At 40.3% G+C, this 20,658-nt stretch overlaps 1 protein-coding gene across 9 annotated transcripts in view; it reads left to right on the plus strand.

Moving 5' to 3' along the window:
- LOC140556268 (uncharacterized) overlaps nucleotides 1-20,658 on the plus strand; it is a 99,572-nt gene that overhangs the window by 16,508 nt on the left and 62,406 nt on the right. For 7 of the 9 annotated variants that reach the window (XM_072679966.1, XM_072679973.1, XM_072679972.1 and 4 more), the window contains exons 2-3: nucleotides 8,018-8,199; nucleotides 10,950-11,006. In XM_072679966.1, coding sequence (XP_072536067.1) covers nucleotides 8,025-8,199; nucleotides 10,950-11,006 — 232 coding nt within the window. In that variant the 5' untranslated portion in view covers nucleotides 8,018-8,024. The remainder of the gene's footprint in view (nucleotides 1-8,017; nucleotides 8,200-10,949; nucleotides 11,007-20,658) is intronic. The other 2 variants (XM_072679967.1, XM_072679968.1) reach the window with 2 other exon arrangements.

Consider the following 20,658-nt stretch of genomic DNA (forward strand, 5'->3'; position numbering starts at 1 on the left):
TGTACTGTATGTTTTTTTTTTTTATTATATTGGTCCATCTATTCCCTAAGATCTCATTTTGCAATGTACGTGTGCCATATTCTCTCTATGTCCCGACACAAAAGGTAATGCTGTCATTTGGAGCTATAGGGTGGAACCGCTCAAAAGCTGCCCACGTTGAGCTCACTAAATTATAGGTTACCCATGCTAAAATAAATGCTATTGCGCTAACCATCAGCACTTTTACTGCCACAAGCTGACAGGGCAACTTTGCCCCAAGGACATTGGTGAAGTCATTATTGATGAGAGATGGACAGAAAATAAGCTAGAGGCCCGAAGCTGTTTGATGCATGGTTTTGTTGGGTGTTGCCCTAGAAGTCAGCTGCTCAGTCAACTGTAGGTAAATGACTGTTCCTCATTATGTCAGCGTTATTGGTCCACTTGGCCCTGCCTGCTGGTCTAAGTGAAAGAAAAGTGACTCCAGGTCCTGTCGCAGGTCCGTTTCCAATGAGGTGTTGACCGGTGTCTGTAGATTTGTCTACCTAAATTCACAAAAGCTTAGCATTCAAGCACAACCCTGAAAAGCATGAAAGGCTTTTTTTTTACCCAAATGATTTTCTTATATATATATATATATATATATATATATATATATATATTCCCTCTGTAAAACAAACTTTCTTGAAATTTATATGAATCAATATATCACTTATCAATAAAATGTCACTTTAATGACTTAATGGTTTAATTAGATAATACATCATTTGTAAATTTAAATGTAACATTTCATAATATGTTAATATAAAAAAAATAATAATAATATTTTTACCCTGTTCAGCAGTAGTGTCTTGCCTTCAGGGCTACACATTTATTCTGCTTGATTTAACACTGCTCTGTCAAGCCCAGGCATGGCCAGGGTTCTCTCGTAAACTCAGAGCAGTCTGATGTTTCGATGCAGTTAGCGGTAGACTTGGTCTGTTTGAAGCAAACATTAACAGGCCTTGGCAAACAAGTCGGCCATCTGCAGCTGTGTCAGATGCCATGCAGCGCTTCCTTGCTTTGCACTTCAGACTGACCCATAATCAGCTCTTATTCCACAACTGGGAGTCCCCACCATTGCAAACGGGCTCAATTTAGATTCGCCCAGCAGTCGGAAATAGTACTGCTGGCTGCTCCCGCCAAGCTTGTACTTGATTGTTGACTTTTGCTGACACACCCTCCAGACTCCCGCCTCCTCTGCAGCATGTGTACGATTCAATCACAGTTTATGTACAGAAGATTAGTACTGTATATCCGAGCAACTTACCTACGTGTGTCTGCAAATGGCTTTTGTGTGTGTCTGTGTGTGAATATGTGTGTGGGCGCGTGTCTGTTTGTTTACACACATCAGTGCTCTGTTGTAATGCTGCAGATTAAAGAGGTTTAGCTCTGTCAATGGCCTTGTCACAGCCAAAGGACACGCACAATGACTAATGTCGACAGCAACGGTATTAGCTCCAGAGGTTTTAGTCGGCCATGTCAACTCAAACAGGGCTGTGAAAAGCCATGGTTTCCCCCAGTTTCCTTCCTTTGTTGAAACAATGGCTTCCGATATGCCCCGCCACATTTTATGAGGTTGACTGTATGAGCCACAATATGTGGGTCCACTCATGGCCTAAAGCAGAAACCACGAGCTGCAATGCGTAACGTCAGTACTGTATTTTAGCTCAACTCTTCTGATACTAGGTATGATACTATCGCCAAAAGTTTGAGGACATCTGTTCATCCAGTGTTCTTTCAGTGTCCAGATCTAAGAGCATTAAAAAGGAGGATTTTAAATAGAGTTAGGAACTTCTATGAGAATTTGGTTGAATTTAGCCACAAGAGCATTACTAAGATCAGATACCGGTAACTCATCCCAAAGCTAGTGGATGGAGCTCATTCACTTCAGGAAAATGCAGTTCCATTGCTCTAAAGCTCACTGCTAAGGGCCTTTATACCCCTCCACCCAACACTTGGCGTTGGGTACTGTGGCCTTATGCTGCTCAAGTGCATCTTGTTCTGCTGGGGTTCTTTGTCTATGGAAATTCACTAATAAGAAGGACAAACCATTGGACATGCAGTGTATATATACAGTACCAGTCAAAAGTTTGGAGGTTGAGGTTGAATGTCTGCTGATCATCAGCATGAAAACATGTAATCTGAAAGCTAGGGTGACCAAATATTCCATAGAATTCCAAATAGATTGAGACTTTGGATTCTGAATTTCACATTTCAGAGCGAGGGTGACTTGCCTGAATAATGAGGGGCTAGCAGCAGATGCTTCTCTGTGTGTTGTACTCTGTCCCAAAGCTCAAGAGAGTGAGGTCTTGTGAGTGTTTGTCTCACGTTGTTGGGCGTGATGCAAACCTCGCAGGACAGTGGCAAGAAAGCTACGTATGAAGCGTTCTAATAAACAGTGTTTATCTAGGAGTCATAAGAAAACCGGTACGTATGTGTTAAAAATAGCAAACAGTCATCATATTTGTATTGCTGTTGATGTCAGAGCTGTTGTTTTGGACAATGTATCAGATCTTAGGGTGAGCACTTACCAGTCGTTCTTAAAGGTAAAGGTGCACGTATTTGTCACTGTACTGTGTACAGCAAAATGTGTCCTCCGCATTTAACCCATCTGTGGTAGTGAACACACACACACACACACACTAGTGAACTAGGGGCAGTGAGTACACACACACCCAGAGCGGTGGGCAGCCAACTCCAGCACCCGGGGAGCAGAGAGGGTAAAGGGCCTTGCTCAAGGGCCCAACAGTGGCAACTTGCCGAGCCTGGGAATTGAACCCACAACCCTGTTATCGATAGCCACCACTGCCTACAATCTTTCCTGATTGCTTCAGTCCTCTTCTGAACAGAAGCTCTGTAAATGTTATAGTGACTTCATCTTGGGCAAATCATGATCATAGATGAGAATCATAGATCAAAGCATGATAACACCACTGTAATGGTGTGGAATTTGAGACTCACATGGACCCTGTTTACATCTGATCACTTCATGTGACTAGTATGTGGACTGTATTCTCATCAGATTGTAGGCAGTTGCGTTTACACTTGGTAGTCAAATGGAATATGCACGTTCGCTTGTTGCTCGGCAGTTATTACTGGTGTTGTGAAAACATGGATATTCAACACTGATAAACTTCTATTGCCTACATTGCAGTTATTAAGTAAATATATAAAAAAATAACGCTGGATATTAAATTAGGAGCTGTTTAGTCAATAACTGTTCTCACATTTCTAGGAAATTTCTAGGATTTCTTTGAAATCCTAATTTCTAGGATTTCAGGAAGGGGTGATCTTCAGCAATGGTCGGTCTCATGCCAAATGAGGTCATCGACTGTGATTATTTGAAACAGTGTAGATTGCTGGATCTTGCTCACACACCATCAACAGGGATTTGTTTAGGCTTGCAGCACCAGAAAGACCTGTTGGGTCTGTGAACTAAAGTTACACTACAGTTCTGAATATTATAATGTGTGAGCCACGTCCGCTCATAGCGATGATCAGTGTAGAACGTGATGAGGAGCATAATGTTTGGGGCAAGAGTGAAACGGCTAGAGACGTCGTTCAGATCTCAGACTTATTCAAATCAACTGTTTGAAATGTGCTTTTAGAAGCCAGAGAGAACTGATGACAGCAGTAATCATAAAGAGGCTGGTGGGCCAAGGAAGACATCTACAGCGGATGACTGAAGTGCTCAGCTTTAGAACCAGGCCATACCTGTTTTAAAGCACTTGTAATTATATAATTTGTACCCTTATTTACGGTTTAGACTACAGAAGTCTTTCCATTGTTATGGCAGTTACCTTTAGGCTACATGTAGTTGTGTTTATATTCCTGTTCCATAACCTTATGGGTCATTCCTGTGGCACAGATAAAAGGGAGGTGGTTTTGAATATGTTCCAAAAGCCAAATTTATGAAGGAATGAAGTGTTGACAGACAGATGGAAGTAAACCCTGACATAGCTGCGTCGACATAACATGCAAATCCACCATTAAAACTCTGTAAATGGTAAATATCTAATGCAGTTTAGAAAGATGAGCACTGTCAGACTTGAAAATGTCGGTCATAGACATAAAAGGACACACTGGTTTGTACAAGTGAACCCCTGCTGGATCGTCCGTTTGTGACTTTGAGATATAGTAATACAAATGGTGTATTGGGGGAAATGGAGAGAGCTGCAGAGCTGTACAATGCAAAGGAGAGGCTGTTCCAGCAGTTGGATAGATCAGTGGTGAATGAGGTATGCATGCTTAAATGTCACCAGTTGATTTGCTCAGCATAAAAATTATATCTAAACCGTCATTCATCATGAATCCAGTGTCTGCTGGATTATCGTCAACAAAACCTGCTATCTTGTGTTCTTTACTCCTCACTGTGCTTGTGTTTCCATTATTTTGGCAGTTGCCTGAACCGTTAAATAGTATTTAGTCATTTAGCTGATGCTTTTGCCCAAAGCAGGTACATTAGTTACTAATCTAGTTACTAGACTGATGATTGATAATGTTGGATATTCTCATTCTTTCTGTCTATCGCATCACATTTATGTTTAATGATTTTTTGCCATTGTACTATTATTCTAACATTACTTCAGAAATGTGCACAATAGCAAAGCTTGTGCTTGCTCTACATACAGAGCATCCCCTACCTCATTAACTGCACACATGCATACTTCGCTTGCTTGCCGCTTAACTCAGATTTACAAGCTGGCAAACGAGGCTGGGGTGCACACAAAGGGAACAAAGAAACTGAAGTTCAGTTCTCCAGTAGAGTGTGAAACCCATAAACTTCTCCAGAAGATATGTCCAACCAGACACATATGAAGAACCACTGGAAGATAACAGTGCTCAAGTTGTTTTTGCAGAATAATTAAAGTAAAATAAGAAGCTGACTGGGCTAGTAATTACATAGTACTTATATGACCATCAGTGGAAAGCGCATTCTAGAGGGTAACGCTCTGTAACGGTCATGTGTCGCCACTGTCGCATACAAACCAATCATTATCTCCAAAACTACAGCTGTACAGAAGAGGAAACACTCCTGCTTTCAGTGGAAATCAAAGTAAGACTTTATTTCAGGTCATTTGGGAGTGTTTCTTTTGGTCCGTTCATCATTAAATGTTGACACAATGTAAAGAACAACCGCTAGATTCATGTCAAAAATTGAAGGACAGAGATCTTGTACTTTATAACTATTACAATCACGAATATCATTGTCTATTGGGGTGTAAGAAAATATAGATATATCGCAGTAATATTGTAATATTGTTCAGAAATGCTAAACCCAGACTGTTCACAGATCCCACTGTTCTGATTACACAAACAGTAAGCCTTTCTTTTACAGTTTTTATGTATATGATGGTATGTTTTCATACTATGACCATTTTCACAGTATATTGAATATATCGTAACCCCTGTCTCATATATGTATTGTATTGCCAGGTTCTTGCCAGTTTTCATCATTGTCCAGTCTCATTTTGTTCCATGCAGTCTACATAGAACAACATTGGCCTGAGGTGATTCCTCAAGTTCTCCTGACTTATTGATTAAGTACTGTTTTCAGTTTTGGACTGTTTTGCTTCAACAGAGGCTAACGAAGTAGGGCATCCAACACACCCAGGCATTACACCTCCAATTGTCCCACATCTGCTGAGATCTATAAACATATCATTTAGTCTACCTTTTGTAGTCTGTTGTTTACTGAGCGTGATGGTTTTGAACGGTGCAGAGGCTAAATGAATGGTTTAGGCCCTCTGTATTCAGAAACAGGACAACATGCTAAATATGAAGGAGGGTGTAATTGTGCAGTAGGCCACAAAGATCTCTGATTTGTGATGCCTCAAAAACCTGTCAGAATATCAGAATGGATCAGCCTCCTCCAAAAAAGTGTCTGTTTTTGCTCAGTCGAAAAAAGAGGGAGGAAATATATGTTGAGTTTAATCAGTTTAACAGTGCTGTCTCTTTATTTGTTACAATGTTGGATGTAAAGAGGTGTGAAAAGATATAACAGCTGGAGTGGGTTGTAATTAGATGTTTTTGTGTGGAATGTGTTATATACATTTTTCTAATAAAGGGGCCCATAATCATAACGTAGCATTTGATATTTCTTGTGTAAATCCCAATAAGATATCTCATGGTAAAAAGAACAATTCATGGAAGTGGTGTTTAATGCCTGTCATAATGAAACTGTTCCTAAATTCATTGATGGGTAGGCTGTGCAAGATTTATAAAACCTAGACCGTGTGCGCCTGCGTGGCATGCATGCTCATCCCTGCAACCTTAATCCTCCCTCTGATGCACCACTGGCACATGTTAGCCTAATCTCTTAGACTGAGAAAATCAGGGGAAACGGGGGAGGGAGGGGAGGATAAAAAAAAAAAAGGAAGAACACTCTCACGAAAGGCTGTGTGAGGTTCTGACGGTTGGTGTTCCTGGTTGTACCCTCCCACACTGCCCTCTAGTGGTGGTAACTGATGAAAAGTTTACAGCAAGGGAAACATCCTTTATTTTTCTGAGACACACAAACCAGCAAACCTTGAGCAGTCCCCTCCCTCAGCAAACTGGAACTCTATGGTAGTTGGAGTAAATGGTGTGAAAAGGTGTTTTTGGTGGATAAAGAAGAACATGCTTTTGGTTTTGCTCTTGTTTTATAATTTTATTTATATATTATATTTTATTTTATACTTTTTTATAACCACCCCCTGTTCCAATCCGAGTCTCTTAATGCTGACAATCGGCCAATACCGATCCAGTCTAATCTTGTTTTTCTATAAATAATACACACCTTCATCTTAGGTAAAACGTGCTAATACACACTAGTAAACACCAGTAATATCACTGGTTTTAATAACAGTTTCTGTAATCAGACTAAATTCTAAACTGATCTACTTTGTGTGGTATTATTATCTTACAGCCCAGTCTGACCGATCTACCTGACCATTAAGCTCCTTTACAACGCTGCAGTCAAATCACTTAGTGTGTGTGCATTAGCCTCCTCCTCGGTTATAAGTGTACAGCTCAGATGGCACTTTGCTACTGCAAACCTAAGGATCGAAGGTGGATAGGAACCTTAAAAGCAGAGACTGATCCATTAAAAAAGCCTCAAACGGTCTCCAACCCTTAAGTCACTGAATCGGATCAGGGGCGTCCTTATTTATAAGTGTTTTTTCAGTTACTTTGTGGTTTGTGGGTGTGTGTTCTGTGACTTATACAGACACAAACACTAATTATGTTAGTCACCCTCTTGCTGAACCATTTTAAGGTAACTTGTGGTGAAAAGTAGCCATTTTAAGTCAGCTACTCAGATAAACAGCGAGAAGCCAAAGAATCAGATTATTAATCCCTAATGAAAAAAATAATTAGTTGGGAAAAGAGCTCTACCTCAAATGTAGCTTTCTTATTTATTTATTTATTTATTTTTAATTTGCATACAATTCTATTAATACATTGTTTCCAGGCTTAACTATAGTAAGTTCTCATTTCTAAAAGGGCCAGTGTATTATAATAATAATGAGAAGAAGAAGAAAAAGAAGAAGAAGAAGGCATAATTAAATACTGTAAAACTGAGACTATTATCATACCATGACAATCTCATACTGTTGCAATGAGGCAAGTTTCAACATGTGCACACGCTTCAGTGACTGTTGTATTTTTTGTAAACAGTTGGTTTACGCCTGGATTTATAGCAGAATTTTGAGTCTCTAAAGTACTGTTAAATTATTTAGCAAAAAAGAAAGAGCATTAGTTTGTTCCACACACTCCCTGCCTCTTACTTTCAGTTGTGTACTTACAGCTTGCCAGTGGTCGCTTTATAGACTATAAAAAGGAACATGTTCATTAAAAAGCTCGCCAGAGAGATGAGTTCACATTTTACACACACACAAGATGTATGTAGTGTTCCAACCTCCCGGCATCTCCACCGTAACTTTGACAATGGTATTTAAAGTATTTTTATTGGCGTCTCTGTATTTCTGAACCCTTTGTTCGTATACCCTGTGTCCACCAGCAGAACGATGGCTGACCTGACGCTGAGCGATGCCCTGACTGACAGCGTGCCCCCGGCCGCTGAGGAGAACATGGTAGAACGAGACTTCGTGGCCACGTTGGAGGCGGAGCACTTCGAGGACCAGGTTGGGGAGACCGTGGGCAAGACAGACTATATCCCACTGCTAGACAATGATGGAAAGGGTGAGTTAAGCACAGTTATGACAAAGACTGTGATATACAGGGAGAATAAATAAAATTACGGGATAAAAAACTATTTTATTACATTTGAAAATGTAGAAGATGGCAACCCAATATTTATAAGTATCAAAATGTCTGAAATTGGGCTTAATTTAACTGGGAAACAAATGAATCTGCTTCTGATCTTTAAGCTTAGTAGTTTTCAAAAAAGGAAAATGGAAACATATTGGCTAATACTCAAAATCAGTATTGGTGGGGTTGGAGTGTTTTTTCATCTCTGTGTGAAATATATAAACATGTGAACAGTGCTTCTTTAAAAAAACTTAAGTAGGAGACATTCCCTAATTAGTTTATAATTTGTCAAGATTTGTGCCTGTGTTAAGGTCATTTCCATCCCATGGAAATGAGCATATGTCAGGTGCCTGTCCATACATCGCCATGTGGTCTCCATGCCCCCTTTTGGTTGGGTCTATGGAATGGATTGGCATGTATATCTAGGAGTGTTTTTGAATAGAGCTTTTGCCTTTGCTTTAGTTTGAACAGTGGTCTATGCCAACTCCTATACTAGTGGTTTAACATTCAATGTCTTTGGAAAAAGCTCCCCCTGTGGCTATCTGGCTAAGCTAACACGCACAGTAGAATAGTGTAGTTTCATATAATTGCAGAATAGGGTATAGCTTGATTGATTAATTCATAGTTCATGGTCAGCAGGGGAACAAATAGCAGCTTTTTTAAAAACTAATATTTGTTAAGAGCAGAAGATTTTACAGCACCCATAACGCTTGCCTGATTTCTTCTGTGAAGCTTTGAGATTAGGGACTCGGTTAGAAGCTCAGAGAGAGTTTAGGAGTACATGTAATACCGTGTTCTTTTCAACCAGACCTGGATGACCTTGTTTAGGGTAGTAAATAAGTGGAATGCTCATGATATTAGTCTGACTTGTGTGTTTATTCCAGTACACAATTTACTAGGGCTTCACAATATATCAATTCAGCATCGACATCACAGTGTGTGAATGCGTGATAGGCACATCACAGGAAGTGTGATGTCACGTAAGGAAATTAAAGGGGCAGTGGTGGTTCAGCAGTTCGAGCGTCGGGCTATTGATAACAGGGTTGTGGGTTCGATTCCCGGGCTTGGCAAGCTGCCACTGTTGGGCTCTTGAGCAAGGCCCTTTACCCTCTGCCCACCGCTCTGGGTGTGTGTGTACTCACTGCCCCTAGTTCACTAGTGTGTGTGTTCACTACCACAGATGGGTTAAATGCGGAGGACACATTTCGCTGTACAGTGTACACTGTACAGTGACAAATATGTGCACCTTTACCTTTTTACCTTTACCTTTACCTTTAAATTAAACATGTGATGCTACAACTTGCTTGATACAGAAGGAAAATCTGCGGTGGTTTCAAATATTTAATAGGGAATTTATAAGTGAATAAAAAAAGTGAAAAGATGATGTTTGATGTGTCCAGAATAAAAAAAGAGCTTTGAATTATGAGCAATGATTAAAAAATCTCTACATCGGGAATGAAACTTCATATAATACAATAATATCCAGAATGCTTCCAAAGGCAAATGACAAGCATTCTAGTAGATTCCTCTAGGTAATATGTTCATTTCCTAATATAAACATTGAAATACTTATAAAACTAATATATATATATATATAAACCTGTTGTCCTCAGGTCCGTTAATATGTTTATGGTGATAATTGTTTATCCTTCATTGTTCCAAGTTTGGACTTGCTTTAAAATAGTTAAAATAATAACATGCATTATTGTACAGCACACATTCTGTGTTTACTATCAATCTTAGTACTTAAATAGGCACTTCAGAGGTCTATAATCATATACCCGTATGCAATGAGGCCAAAGCAGACAAGTACGATGACTGCCCCTGCCTTCATGTCAGCCTTCATGTGCATTTCTAACACCAAAACAGGGTCTGTGATGGCACAGAACAGTACATTTGATATATTGTTTTAAATGCTGCCTTAAATGTTAATGGTGTTGAAGCGTGGCATACGTTTTACCCAGGAGATCCTTTATTTTTATTGTTTACTTATTTATTTATTGTTTATTTATTAGTATTTTTAATAAATTAAATTTTCTAAGAGTTTGTGGAAAGCTCCTCTTCTGGAGTTGAAGATCTTGTCTGAGTTTGAGTGATTGTTTTTAGTGGTGGCTCTGATTGGAAGGGCTCTCATGTTTTACAGTCACTTTTTAAGACAGTATTGACAGATCCGTCACAGACATGCCATGGTTCCTGTCTGTTGGTTTTGAATCCGGGTTCCAGACTGTTGCAGCGATGACTGGGTCCGGGCTTCGAACAGGCTGTCGTGTTTGTGTCCAGAATTGAGCTCCATTTGCTGTACTAATATCACTGCTGTGCTTTAAATGTGCAGTTATGACTAAAGCAGCGATGGCAGTGTTCGCTCATAGCACTGACATTTTGTACATCTCCGTTGAAACAGCCTGGAGGATAAGCCTGTCCTTTCCATCTAGTGCTAAGTGCTATATCTAGCACCATGCTTCTCTGGTTCGGACATTGTGCACTCTGCATTGGCTGTGGTGAGCCTTTTTGAGAATTGTTGCTGAGGTGCTGGTGTTCAGTTGGAGTGTGACAACAATATGTTATCAAGCTGGTACTGTGTTTGAGCTTTCTTCATTCGGAGGCCACAGAGTAACGGTTGGGGTCCTGTAGTGATGCACATCTGTATGTATGTGTGTGTGTGTGTGTCTATGTGTAAGCAGACTCGGATGCAGTGTTGGAGAATGGACAGCAGGATGCCCAAGGGGCACAAACACCTGGTAAGAGGGATCTCTAAATATCCCTGGCCACTTTGATGCGATCACTTTTTTAATTTCTTCATAGTTCATAGTGGTTTATTTTCCTCATATGTTGTTTTTTTGTTCATCTGTATGCCATTGCCCTTTTATAAAGAAAGAAAGTCTTTGTGTTTATTGTGATGATTGTATTTCTGCGAATGGTGATAGTCTTTGGAAGTGCTCAGTGTGTCTTTGGGTTGTCTGAGCTGAAATAGCCATTGTTGTTTAACTGAGCATTAATTTCAGTAGCTGAGCGCTTTGAGAAAAAGCTAGCCATGGCATGCACTGGTATCACCCAGTCCTACTCACTGCTGCTTATCACTCTATAGTGCTCTCACTATAATTGATCCTTATGTGCTCTAACTAGAGGAGACTAGTGTGTCTAATTTACTTCTTGGTTAGGCCCTAGGTGTGCATCAGTGCCTGTTTATACGACTGATGGAGATATTGAATGCTTTGTCGGCTGTTGTACTTCACCATTCAGAAGTTTGGAGTCCCTTTTTTTATATTCAGTAATAATATATACAGGGGTTATTTTAACAAACTGTAATTAGATGTGTTTATACCTCAATAAGCATTTTGGAAACAACAATAGATGAATAAATTAATGTATGAATCGATTAAACTATATAAAGTAATTCATATAGAATCAGTTTCTGTCCCCTGTTGTCATTCATTTAGGAACACTGTCATAATATAGAAGGCACGCCATCATATGTGGAAAATCTGAGACAGTACAACACTGCTACCTAGCAGTCGGGGTTTAAACACAACACTATTCATTAAAAATGGATACTGGGCTTTTGAGTATTGCAAAGCTTGTGATTTATCAACATCCCAACAAAACATATCAACATCCCTACATATTTGAACTATTTTGATGCATTTATCTGCAACCAAACACCATTTGCTTTATTAGAAACAAAGATTTTGAACTACTGAATGGTGATTCCAGTCTGATAAACAATAGAGCACCTAGAGCATGCAGTGCCATTGCTGCCTCGTCTGCCTCGGTCATAGCTGTGACTCAAAACCACGGAAATGGGGGCTGGGAAACTGTTGCGCCCTTAATAGGAAGAAACAAATTTCAGATCAGTGTTATTATTGCCTTCCAGCAAATTACATAACCTTCCCTAGAATATCTGACCAGTCACATCCAATGTTCTTAGGAAGGATAGACACTTCTGGTCTTTGGATTTTTTTTTTTTTTGAGACAAACTGTTTAAAGCAGACTAAATGGTGTCTAGATGGTGTCTGGGTTTGATATTGTGAGAGCTGTTGCAGAATTAGAAACGCATGTAGTGAGTTGAGCAGAAATTTCATACCACAAAGTCGACTGGAGCTACATTTCTTGTCCATGTGCCTAGGTTTTCCAGGAGTCGTGTAATTGCTCCCATACCGGTACTGGTTTCAGTTTATTTACAATCTCTGGTGAAAAGTAGTCTGGCCTGCAGACGGTTGTAGGATTTGTTTGTTGGCAGATTTCAGTTTGGTGTACCTTTTTGAATCTGTTAGGATGTCTTCATGTCGTATAATCTTGGGTGTGTTTTTGTTTTTTTTATTGATTTGATCCATTTTCCAAATTGTCATGACTTTAAGTTTTCTTTCTTTTATTTTTCATCTTCTTTTGTCTAAAACATTTAATTTGTTTGCATGCTAGGGAGAGTAGAACTGTACGAGTGATTGTTCAGGATTGCAAGTTGTTGTTTTTGTTTGTTTGTTTGTTTGTTTTTTTAACACTTGCCCTGTCACAGCTTTTTGCTCAACCACGTCTGCCTTTGTCTTAATGACCCTAGCTACTGTATATTCTGCCCTCTTGATGTGCACAAAAATAGTGTGAGGCCACACATCCAACCCTAGTCCAATCCAGCGTGCGAGAGCAAAAAGCTTTGGACAGGGTGAGTCAGACGAGCCAGCGCTGCATGACGATGTCCGCTGTGCCAGCATGACTGCCCTGCCACGGCTAGTGGCGTGTTATTAGGAGGAGCCCCGTGCTTATCTGGGCCTGGCATGGCCATCTGCATGCTGAGGTCAGTCTGTGAGGCGACACAGCGCAACACAGCAGCAGTTCAGTACTGCCACGCTCTCTGAAAGGCCACCTGCCCACTCCTTACTGGAAGCTTCAGAGCATCTTCTAATTCTGGAGGTTTAGATGATCTGCAAGTCATGTCGGCCTTATTGTCAGGTCCTTCACGGACATTCCGAAGTATTGTGTCTTACAATCTGTCTCCTAGTGGTGGTGCTGTTGCGCCCTTTTGTTTTCACAACACAGACTCTGGAGGTTTTTCTTTTTTTTTCGAAATAGACATTTCATTTATCATTATCAGAGCCCACCCTATGCCAGGCCTGTAGAATCTGGGGCAGGGAATTTAGAGCGCTCTATAAGCTGCTCACCAGAGGATGATGGCCCAGGAGCTGTGCCTCTGAGCTGTGTTTTTTTTTTTTTTTTTTTTTTTTTTTTTTTTAATAAGGGGGGTTGGTGTTTGTAGTGCTGGGTGATATTGGTCAAATGATATAGCACAATATTGAATATTTAGTATGGCATGCATTTTAGATGTTTTCAATTGTGTTCTGATTTCACATAACAAACTACAGTACATCCAGTTCATCAGGGCCAGTTATGCTCTGCTGTGTGGCTGCAGGTTTCCATTCCAGCAAAGCAGAAGGACATGTGATCAGTTGTTTGATAAATCACCAATTGATTGATTAAGCAAGTGGAATCAGGTGTGCTGCTGGTTGTTTAGAATGAAAACCTGCAGCCAGGCTCAGTTTGGGGCGCAGTAAAACACTAATACTAATGACATTAACTCAGGAAAAGTAAAAGTAGTGGTTTAAAGTCACTGTGTTCATTAAAGCATTTATAAAACTCCCCTTTCTGAGAGCCCAGTATTGGAAACAGAAACACCTGATTCAGTAAATCAGTGCTTAATGATGTTAAATCAGATGAGCTGGTGATGGAATTGAACAAATCCACATGCTGGCTTGGGGTGTCCAGGAAAAATCTGGCATCAAGATCTCAACTACTTTCTTTAAAATGAGAAATTCTCATTCTCTTTTACTGTATTTATGTTGATTTAGATCTGGTCTGTTGTGACCTAGGGTTTTTACAAACCAGATCTCTTATTGTTGAGGTATATGGTTTAAATAATGTGTTTAGGTGCCTTACACATATTCAGAGTGCTGAATATTGTGTTTTATACTGTATACTGTACTGTACTGATATACCACTGGATATACTGGTATGTAGACAGTTTATCACCCAGCACTAGGATGGGGTTTCTGGTGCACTGCCACGCATGCTGCATGAGGGGCTGCATGGGGAGTAGAAGGGAAAGGGGTCAGTGGGAAAGGATGGGAGGGGGGAATTGATTGGACTGATTGATGCACATGATCTTTATTTGATTGAGTACTAACCAGCACTTTTATTCTCTTCCCATTGCACTCTCTCACTGGACCCTCTACCCTTCAACACCTTCATCAAACCTTCTCCCTCCATTCGCCCCCTTTTTTTCCCTCCTTCATTTTACCTTTCATTACCACACTCATTACCACACTCTTTTCTTCTCTGTGTTTTTTGCTTCTTTTACTCGTTCGTCACTGCCTTCTGCGCCCCATTCCCCTTCCCCTTGTTTCCGATGCCGCCTCTCCCCCTCTCCCCTCTACTCTCTCTCGCCCCATTGTGTGCTTCAGAGGATTAGCTTTGCTACTGCTGTCAATGGCTTAGACCTGCATCCGCCTCCCAGCGCCTCCTTCCCTGACTTCACCACACACAGCATCAGCCACTCCACCATCTGACCGCTCGGCAGCAGCTGCACCGCAGCAGAGGACTGTTAGGAAACCCTGTGGGATAACCACTACCTCTCCCCTCCTTCCAGCCCCAACCCTGCTGGACTGGGTCTGCCCAATGGGCCTCACTTGCTGGGGGGGAAGAGCCAAGTGGCACTCATAGCAAGTCACCACCTGAACAAACACACATACACAGAAAAGGGGGGGGGGGGGGAGGAACAGTTGAAAATTCTTATGTTATTTGGGATTATGATACATATTTAAGTCATTTTGCTACAGTTATTATATTGTTATTATAGTTATTACAGTGATGCTTTTTTTATTAAACCTTTTGTGGGTTTTTTTTTGTAAAAAGTAGCTAGGTGCCAAACGCATCTTCCTGCTAGGCTTTGAAGAAAGAGTGTAGTGGTACATTATGCACTATATACACTGTCGACCAGATGGAGGTAATGTTGAGTTATCGGACTGATTTATATTTAAAACACACTGGTCACTGGTTGTGACCAAATTGGATCCCTGTTTACGTTTTCATGCACTATTGGTTACATCGGTCATTTGTTGTAGGGTCTGCATCATGTAATGGAATTCCAGAGTGATTTTAAAGGCTCGTCTGTTCCTGAAAGTGCACTGATTTCTAAAGAACACTAAACGTTAACTCAAGTGCATTGCAAGTTTCTTGTTACTGTAAGAACTTAACAGTGGCCTCTGAGCGAAACTTTATTTGGATAGTACACTTTAGATGCCGTTTAGATACCGAGTCAAAGTTACCTTTAACTTACATTTAACCAAATTCCGGTCTATGAAATTCACTATAATTTCCACTAACCTTTCCTAAACCTGCTTCCAATCCTAACTCAAACCTTAATCCCAAACCTAAATCTAAACCTAAGTCTTACCGTAGTCCTAAACCTAACCCTGATCCGTACCCTAAACTTAACCTTAACCCTAACTCTAAACCTAAGCATCATTCTAGTTGTGACCAATGGTCCTAATTTTGACCAGTGGTCCAAATCTTAAACCCTAGCCCTAACACTGTTCCGAATCATCACCAGTTTCTCCAGATATTTTGTCAACAATTTCTGTGGACGGTAAAGTATACTATCCAAATAGAGCGAGACGAACTCTACACAGTCCAAGATTAATAATGCGTCTCATCATATAGCAAAAGCATGAAGATGAATGTTGCAGGTCTTAAACCAAGCAGCAAACGTGTAGTCATTTCTTAATGGATTCCGGTGTTTTACTGCTATTTAGTAAACAAAAATGTTGACCCCTATATAGCACAATACTAGTGAGACACTAGGGATCCATTATGGTCACAACGTATGCTTATTACGATTACTGTGGTATCTCATAAAAACCTGTAACCATCCTATCCCTGATGCACACCAACATGCTTCCACTTCCAGCCACATACTAGTCATAGTACTGATCTCGAATCAACAAATTACAAGCCCACAGAACGCTCTTTTAGCAAAGTGACTCCAGATACATTGTTTGTCACCACAGGCTATGGATCCAAACAGGCCCTCGCTACTGAGTCTCTTTAGGACAGAGCACTGGGCAAGTCATGTGGAATGGGATTTTTTCAGGGCATTGTAGCTCACGGTAAGATGTGATATGTCTAGTAATGACAGACTACTGTCACACACGACCGTCGCCGCATGTGTCCTCCAGTGGCCCGGCCTGCAGGATCTTCCGCACACACTAATTATCGAAACGGTGCGTGAGCCGAGTGCGCTCATTCAGCCCCTCTGCTGTCCCTTCTCTTTGCCTAATTCGGCTAATTAAATTTTCTCAACACCGCCCTGCCCCGGTTGCACACACACATTTGCACGGCCTTTTAGTTTCTGAGGTAAAAGGCCAAGTAAGAACACATAGCTCATTACCAGGGCTGTCATTTCTTTTGTTGCAATATTAATATATTGAATAATATATTTCATCATTACAAACGTTAATTTACCTGTTCTTGGAAAATAATGGAACCTGTTGACTGCATTTATCATAGGCCTGTCACTACAACTGCAACCATGATATAACCATGATATGATGATGTTGAGGTATACAGTATACATGCTAATAGTATTGTATACATAATAGTTTCAGCCTTTTGAAGAGCACTGAACTTTTAATCAGTTAAATTTTAATACATAGAGTTCATTTATTTTGGCCATTTGTACTTCCTGTCAAAGGTTTGCTGCATATTTTTAAATGCTGTTGGACGGGATGGTTGTGTTGTAGAAGAGCTTGTAGGTTAGTAGTATCGCCACTTTTACGATTACATTAATAGGCTCTCCTCGCTCCTTTGGCTTAAAGCTAAAATGTTCCCACACCAGAGCTTTGGCTTTGAAACCGAGTCCATTTGGAATTACTCTTCCAAACCTCCTGTCTGGAATTAAGCAGTCCTGTTGGGGGGCTATTAGCCTCAGGTAACACATCTTCACCTGTCGCAGTCCATTCTGTGTGTATGGAGGTGGCATTATTGATGCATTGGTTGTAGAGCACACTGCACGCTTTTCCTACACGATAGATGGTGCGTTGTGCCCACAGACTCGTGCTCCACCTCCGACAGAAAACAGAATAGCGCAACTGGCTAAAATATTGATAATGCTCGTTTTTATATATGACCCAGCAGGCAATATCGAGGTGAGCAAGTAGTATCGAAATCATGTCCATATATCGCACGATAAGCCGTAAATTATCGTGACAGGCCTAACTCATTGTAGAAGCCAATTGTTTCAGCACTTCAGCTGAGTGGCATTTGTTATAGGTGTGTGTTTAGTCAACAGGTTTTCAGCAGGTTTTTTGTACAGGGAAGCGTGTCAGCTATCGTCCATGCTAATCAAACACTGGAGATTCCTTTTATGGCTTAAAATACACAGTGATAAATCAATAAACAGTACACATAACAGACTAATACAATGTAGTCATACTCCTGCACCCAGCCCATGATGTCTGAACATCAGCTCAAGCCTCACTGGATTGCAGAGGCATCAGCTATTCTAATCAGACACACACACACACACACACACACACACACACACAGAAAAACACTGCCAGCCCTGCTTCTTGTCAGCGCCCTGTCTCAGCAGCTTTTACATAACCGCTGCTTCCAGGCTGTTTGTCTAACACTGCAGTCAGATTGCTTTTAGATTGAATATGTTGTTTTCTATCTGTATGGAACCAAACTTTGTAACTCCACTGTCTCTGTGGTTTTAGATGCTTGACCCTCTGCTCACTGTTCTTTTGTCTGGCAAATTCTCAGTGCATACCTTTTGATGTTGCTGCTAAAAAAGACACAGAGTTTCTTCTCGCCAGTTTGCCAGTTAACAGCTTGCCTGTCTGTATTTCCTAGCTCCAGTGCTGGAGCTCACTGCACAATTTCATGTTTTCCCTGCTTTAGAGCATCTGATTGAGCTGATGATGAGCTTGATAATTGGTTAATGTTATGACTCAGCCTGGTTACAGTGGGGAAAACACAAAAGTCTTCAGTTCAGCGAGGCCTCCAGGACTGGAGCTGGACAGGCTAGTTAGTAACATCCCCATGACTATCAGTCAGCTTCAGTCAAGAATTCCTTAAAACAAGTTTTGGGGTGAAATTTGGCATCACTTTATTTGGATGGTCCGTTGTAGATGCCTCGTATAGATGCTCACCTCAAAAGAAAATACTTTTAACTGAATATGTATTAAAAGCAAGTGAACTCTTAAATGCTACCATATCCTTGAATCATTTACATTAACATTCAGCTCGAGTTCAGTTGCATTTAATAGGCTTTCTGTTGAATGACAGCTGAGCATCTGCAATGCATCTCTAATGAACCATCCTAGTAAATGTTAGCAAAAATTTTATTTATAAAAGGTAAAACATGAAATATGATTTAAATAATAACTGGGGCTACATCTTCCTGGTTTAGCATATACAGATTTTTTGGTTCCCCAAAAGCATCTTAGTGTTAAAGTCATCTTAATTGGTAGAGAGAGTGTTGAGTGCGATGCTCGCTCGACCATTTAAGAATTATCTTTGTGTTACAGTGCTTTCGGGAATCCCAACCCTGTTCTCCTGGGGTTCATTAAATACACCTTCAAACATGTTCAATGCCGACAGATACTGATATGGTCCCAACATCACTGTGCATCCCTACCGTTTTCTCTGACTTTACATTCTGCATGTTATCTGGGATGTTGGTGTGATGTTGGTAAGTTGACATAAGGCAATTGGCTCTATTACAAGTTCATTTGATACTTTACTATAAATTTCACAATTTTTTACTTTTACTCTTTAACTTTTTTTTTATTTTGTCCCCCCTGTGCTACACCCAGCTCTCTTGCAGCTGTTATGTGGCCGTGTAGACTGTTTGAACAGCGCTTTTTCTAATCTGTCTGCACCTGACTAATAAAATTCTAATGGTAATTAACTGTCTAAGTTCTGCTATTCTGTCCTGACTATGTTTATTTACAGTTTTAGGCATCCCTCACTAAATTACGTAATTCATTGTTCACTTGTTAATTTATATTTTATATACTTCAAAGATAATTAAAAAAGTAATTGTGGCATGTGCAAAAATGACGACACCCTTTCAAGTTAAAAGTATCACATCTCAGTTCATTAGGCCTTAATGGACTTGAATGATTTAAAGTCTGTTTGAAATGTTTATCCAGGTCATTCGAAATGGTCAGCTAAGTGAAATTCCTGAGTGTAATAAATTCTCAGACCCTTTTAACATGATGCTTACAACCATGAGCTTCTCTTACCAGCTGATTAAAACCTACCAAGATAAGAACACGTCAGATATATCAACGAGCTTCCAATATTAAACTACCTCAGTCCAAAATGTCATGAGGAAATGGCAGAAGTCAAGACAAGGTCTGGAGGACAGGACTACTCTTGGATAGAACTGCTTTTATGCTGGATAGAAAGGCAAAACCCACAAATGAGAGCAAAGACCCCACCAGCATACAAAAACATGACCTACTGACATGATATGCAATATGTGACTTATGGGCGGATCTTAAACAAACAGTGTGTGGAGAATGGCTCAAGAGTGTGGCAGAGCTGGACGCATTCCCAAATAAAGAGAGGGAATTGGAAATACAGGAACAGAAGGACTCATAACCAGTTACAAAGTACTGACTTCACATTGTTATTTTTTTATTCATTTAAAGATTTAAAAATATTTTTTAAACATTTTTAATATAAAGCAAATGTTCTCTAGCATTTGAAGAAACATGTTGATTGCATAGATTGCTGCAGAGGTGATATATAAAGGTGATGCATAAAAAAAGCAATTTGTTTTTTGGGTTTTATAGTGTGAATATTGAGAACAGGCTACTGCGACACATGTACTGTGACATGAAGTATCTCTGTTTGCTGTTTATGGACATTTTGCAAAGCCATCTCTTCAGAACTCTCTGCACTTTAATCTCCCTTTTAAAAAAGCGTGTTTTCAAATGAGCGACTGCGCTGTCTCTGGAAGCTTCTGCTGCATTCAGAAGCAGCTCAAGGATTACCCAGCCGTTGTCCCTTTGATTCAGTCTTACAGACGCACTCCAGAATTTCTGCAGGCTCACCAGTGATAGTGTTGTGGCACAAGCCTCAGTAAGCTTTTCCTCATGCTGTTGTTCAGGATCATTTATGCTTCCTAGTTTCGAGTTCAAACTGGTTCACCAAAGCTGCTGCATTTTCTGCTCAGAGAATCACATATTTAAGGCATTCACACACCGTATTCACTTACTCTTATAAGTTAAGATGCTTCAAATGGTTCTGTGAGAGATGCCATAGAAGAACCAAATTTAGTTCCATGAAGATCCATGTTTCTAATACAGATGTGTAAGTGGGAAGAACCATTTC

The sequence above is a fragment of the Salminus brasiliensis genome, chromosome 5 (genome assembly GCF_030463535.1).
Source record: "Salminus brasiliensis chromosome 5, fSalBra1.hap2, whole genome shotgun sequence".
Taxonomy (NCBI): Eukaryota; Metazoa; Chordata; class Actinopteri; order Characiformes; family Bryconidae; genus Salminus; species Salminus brasiliensis.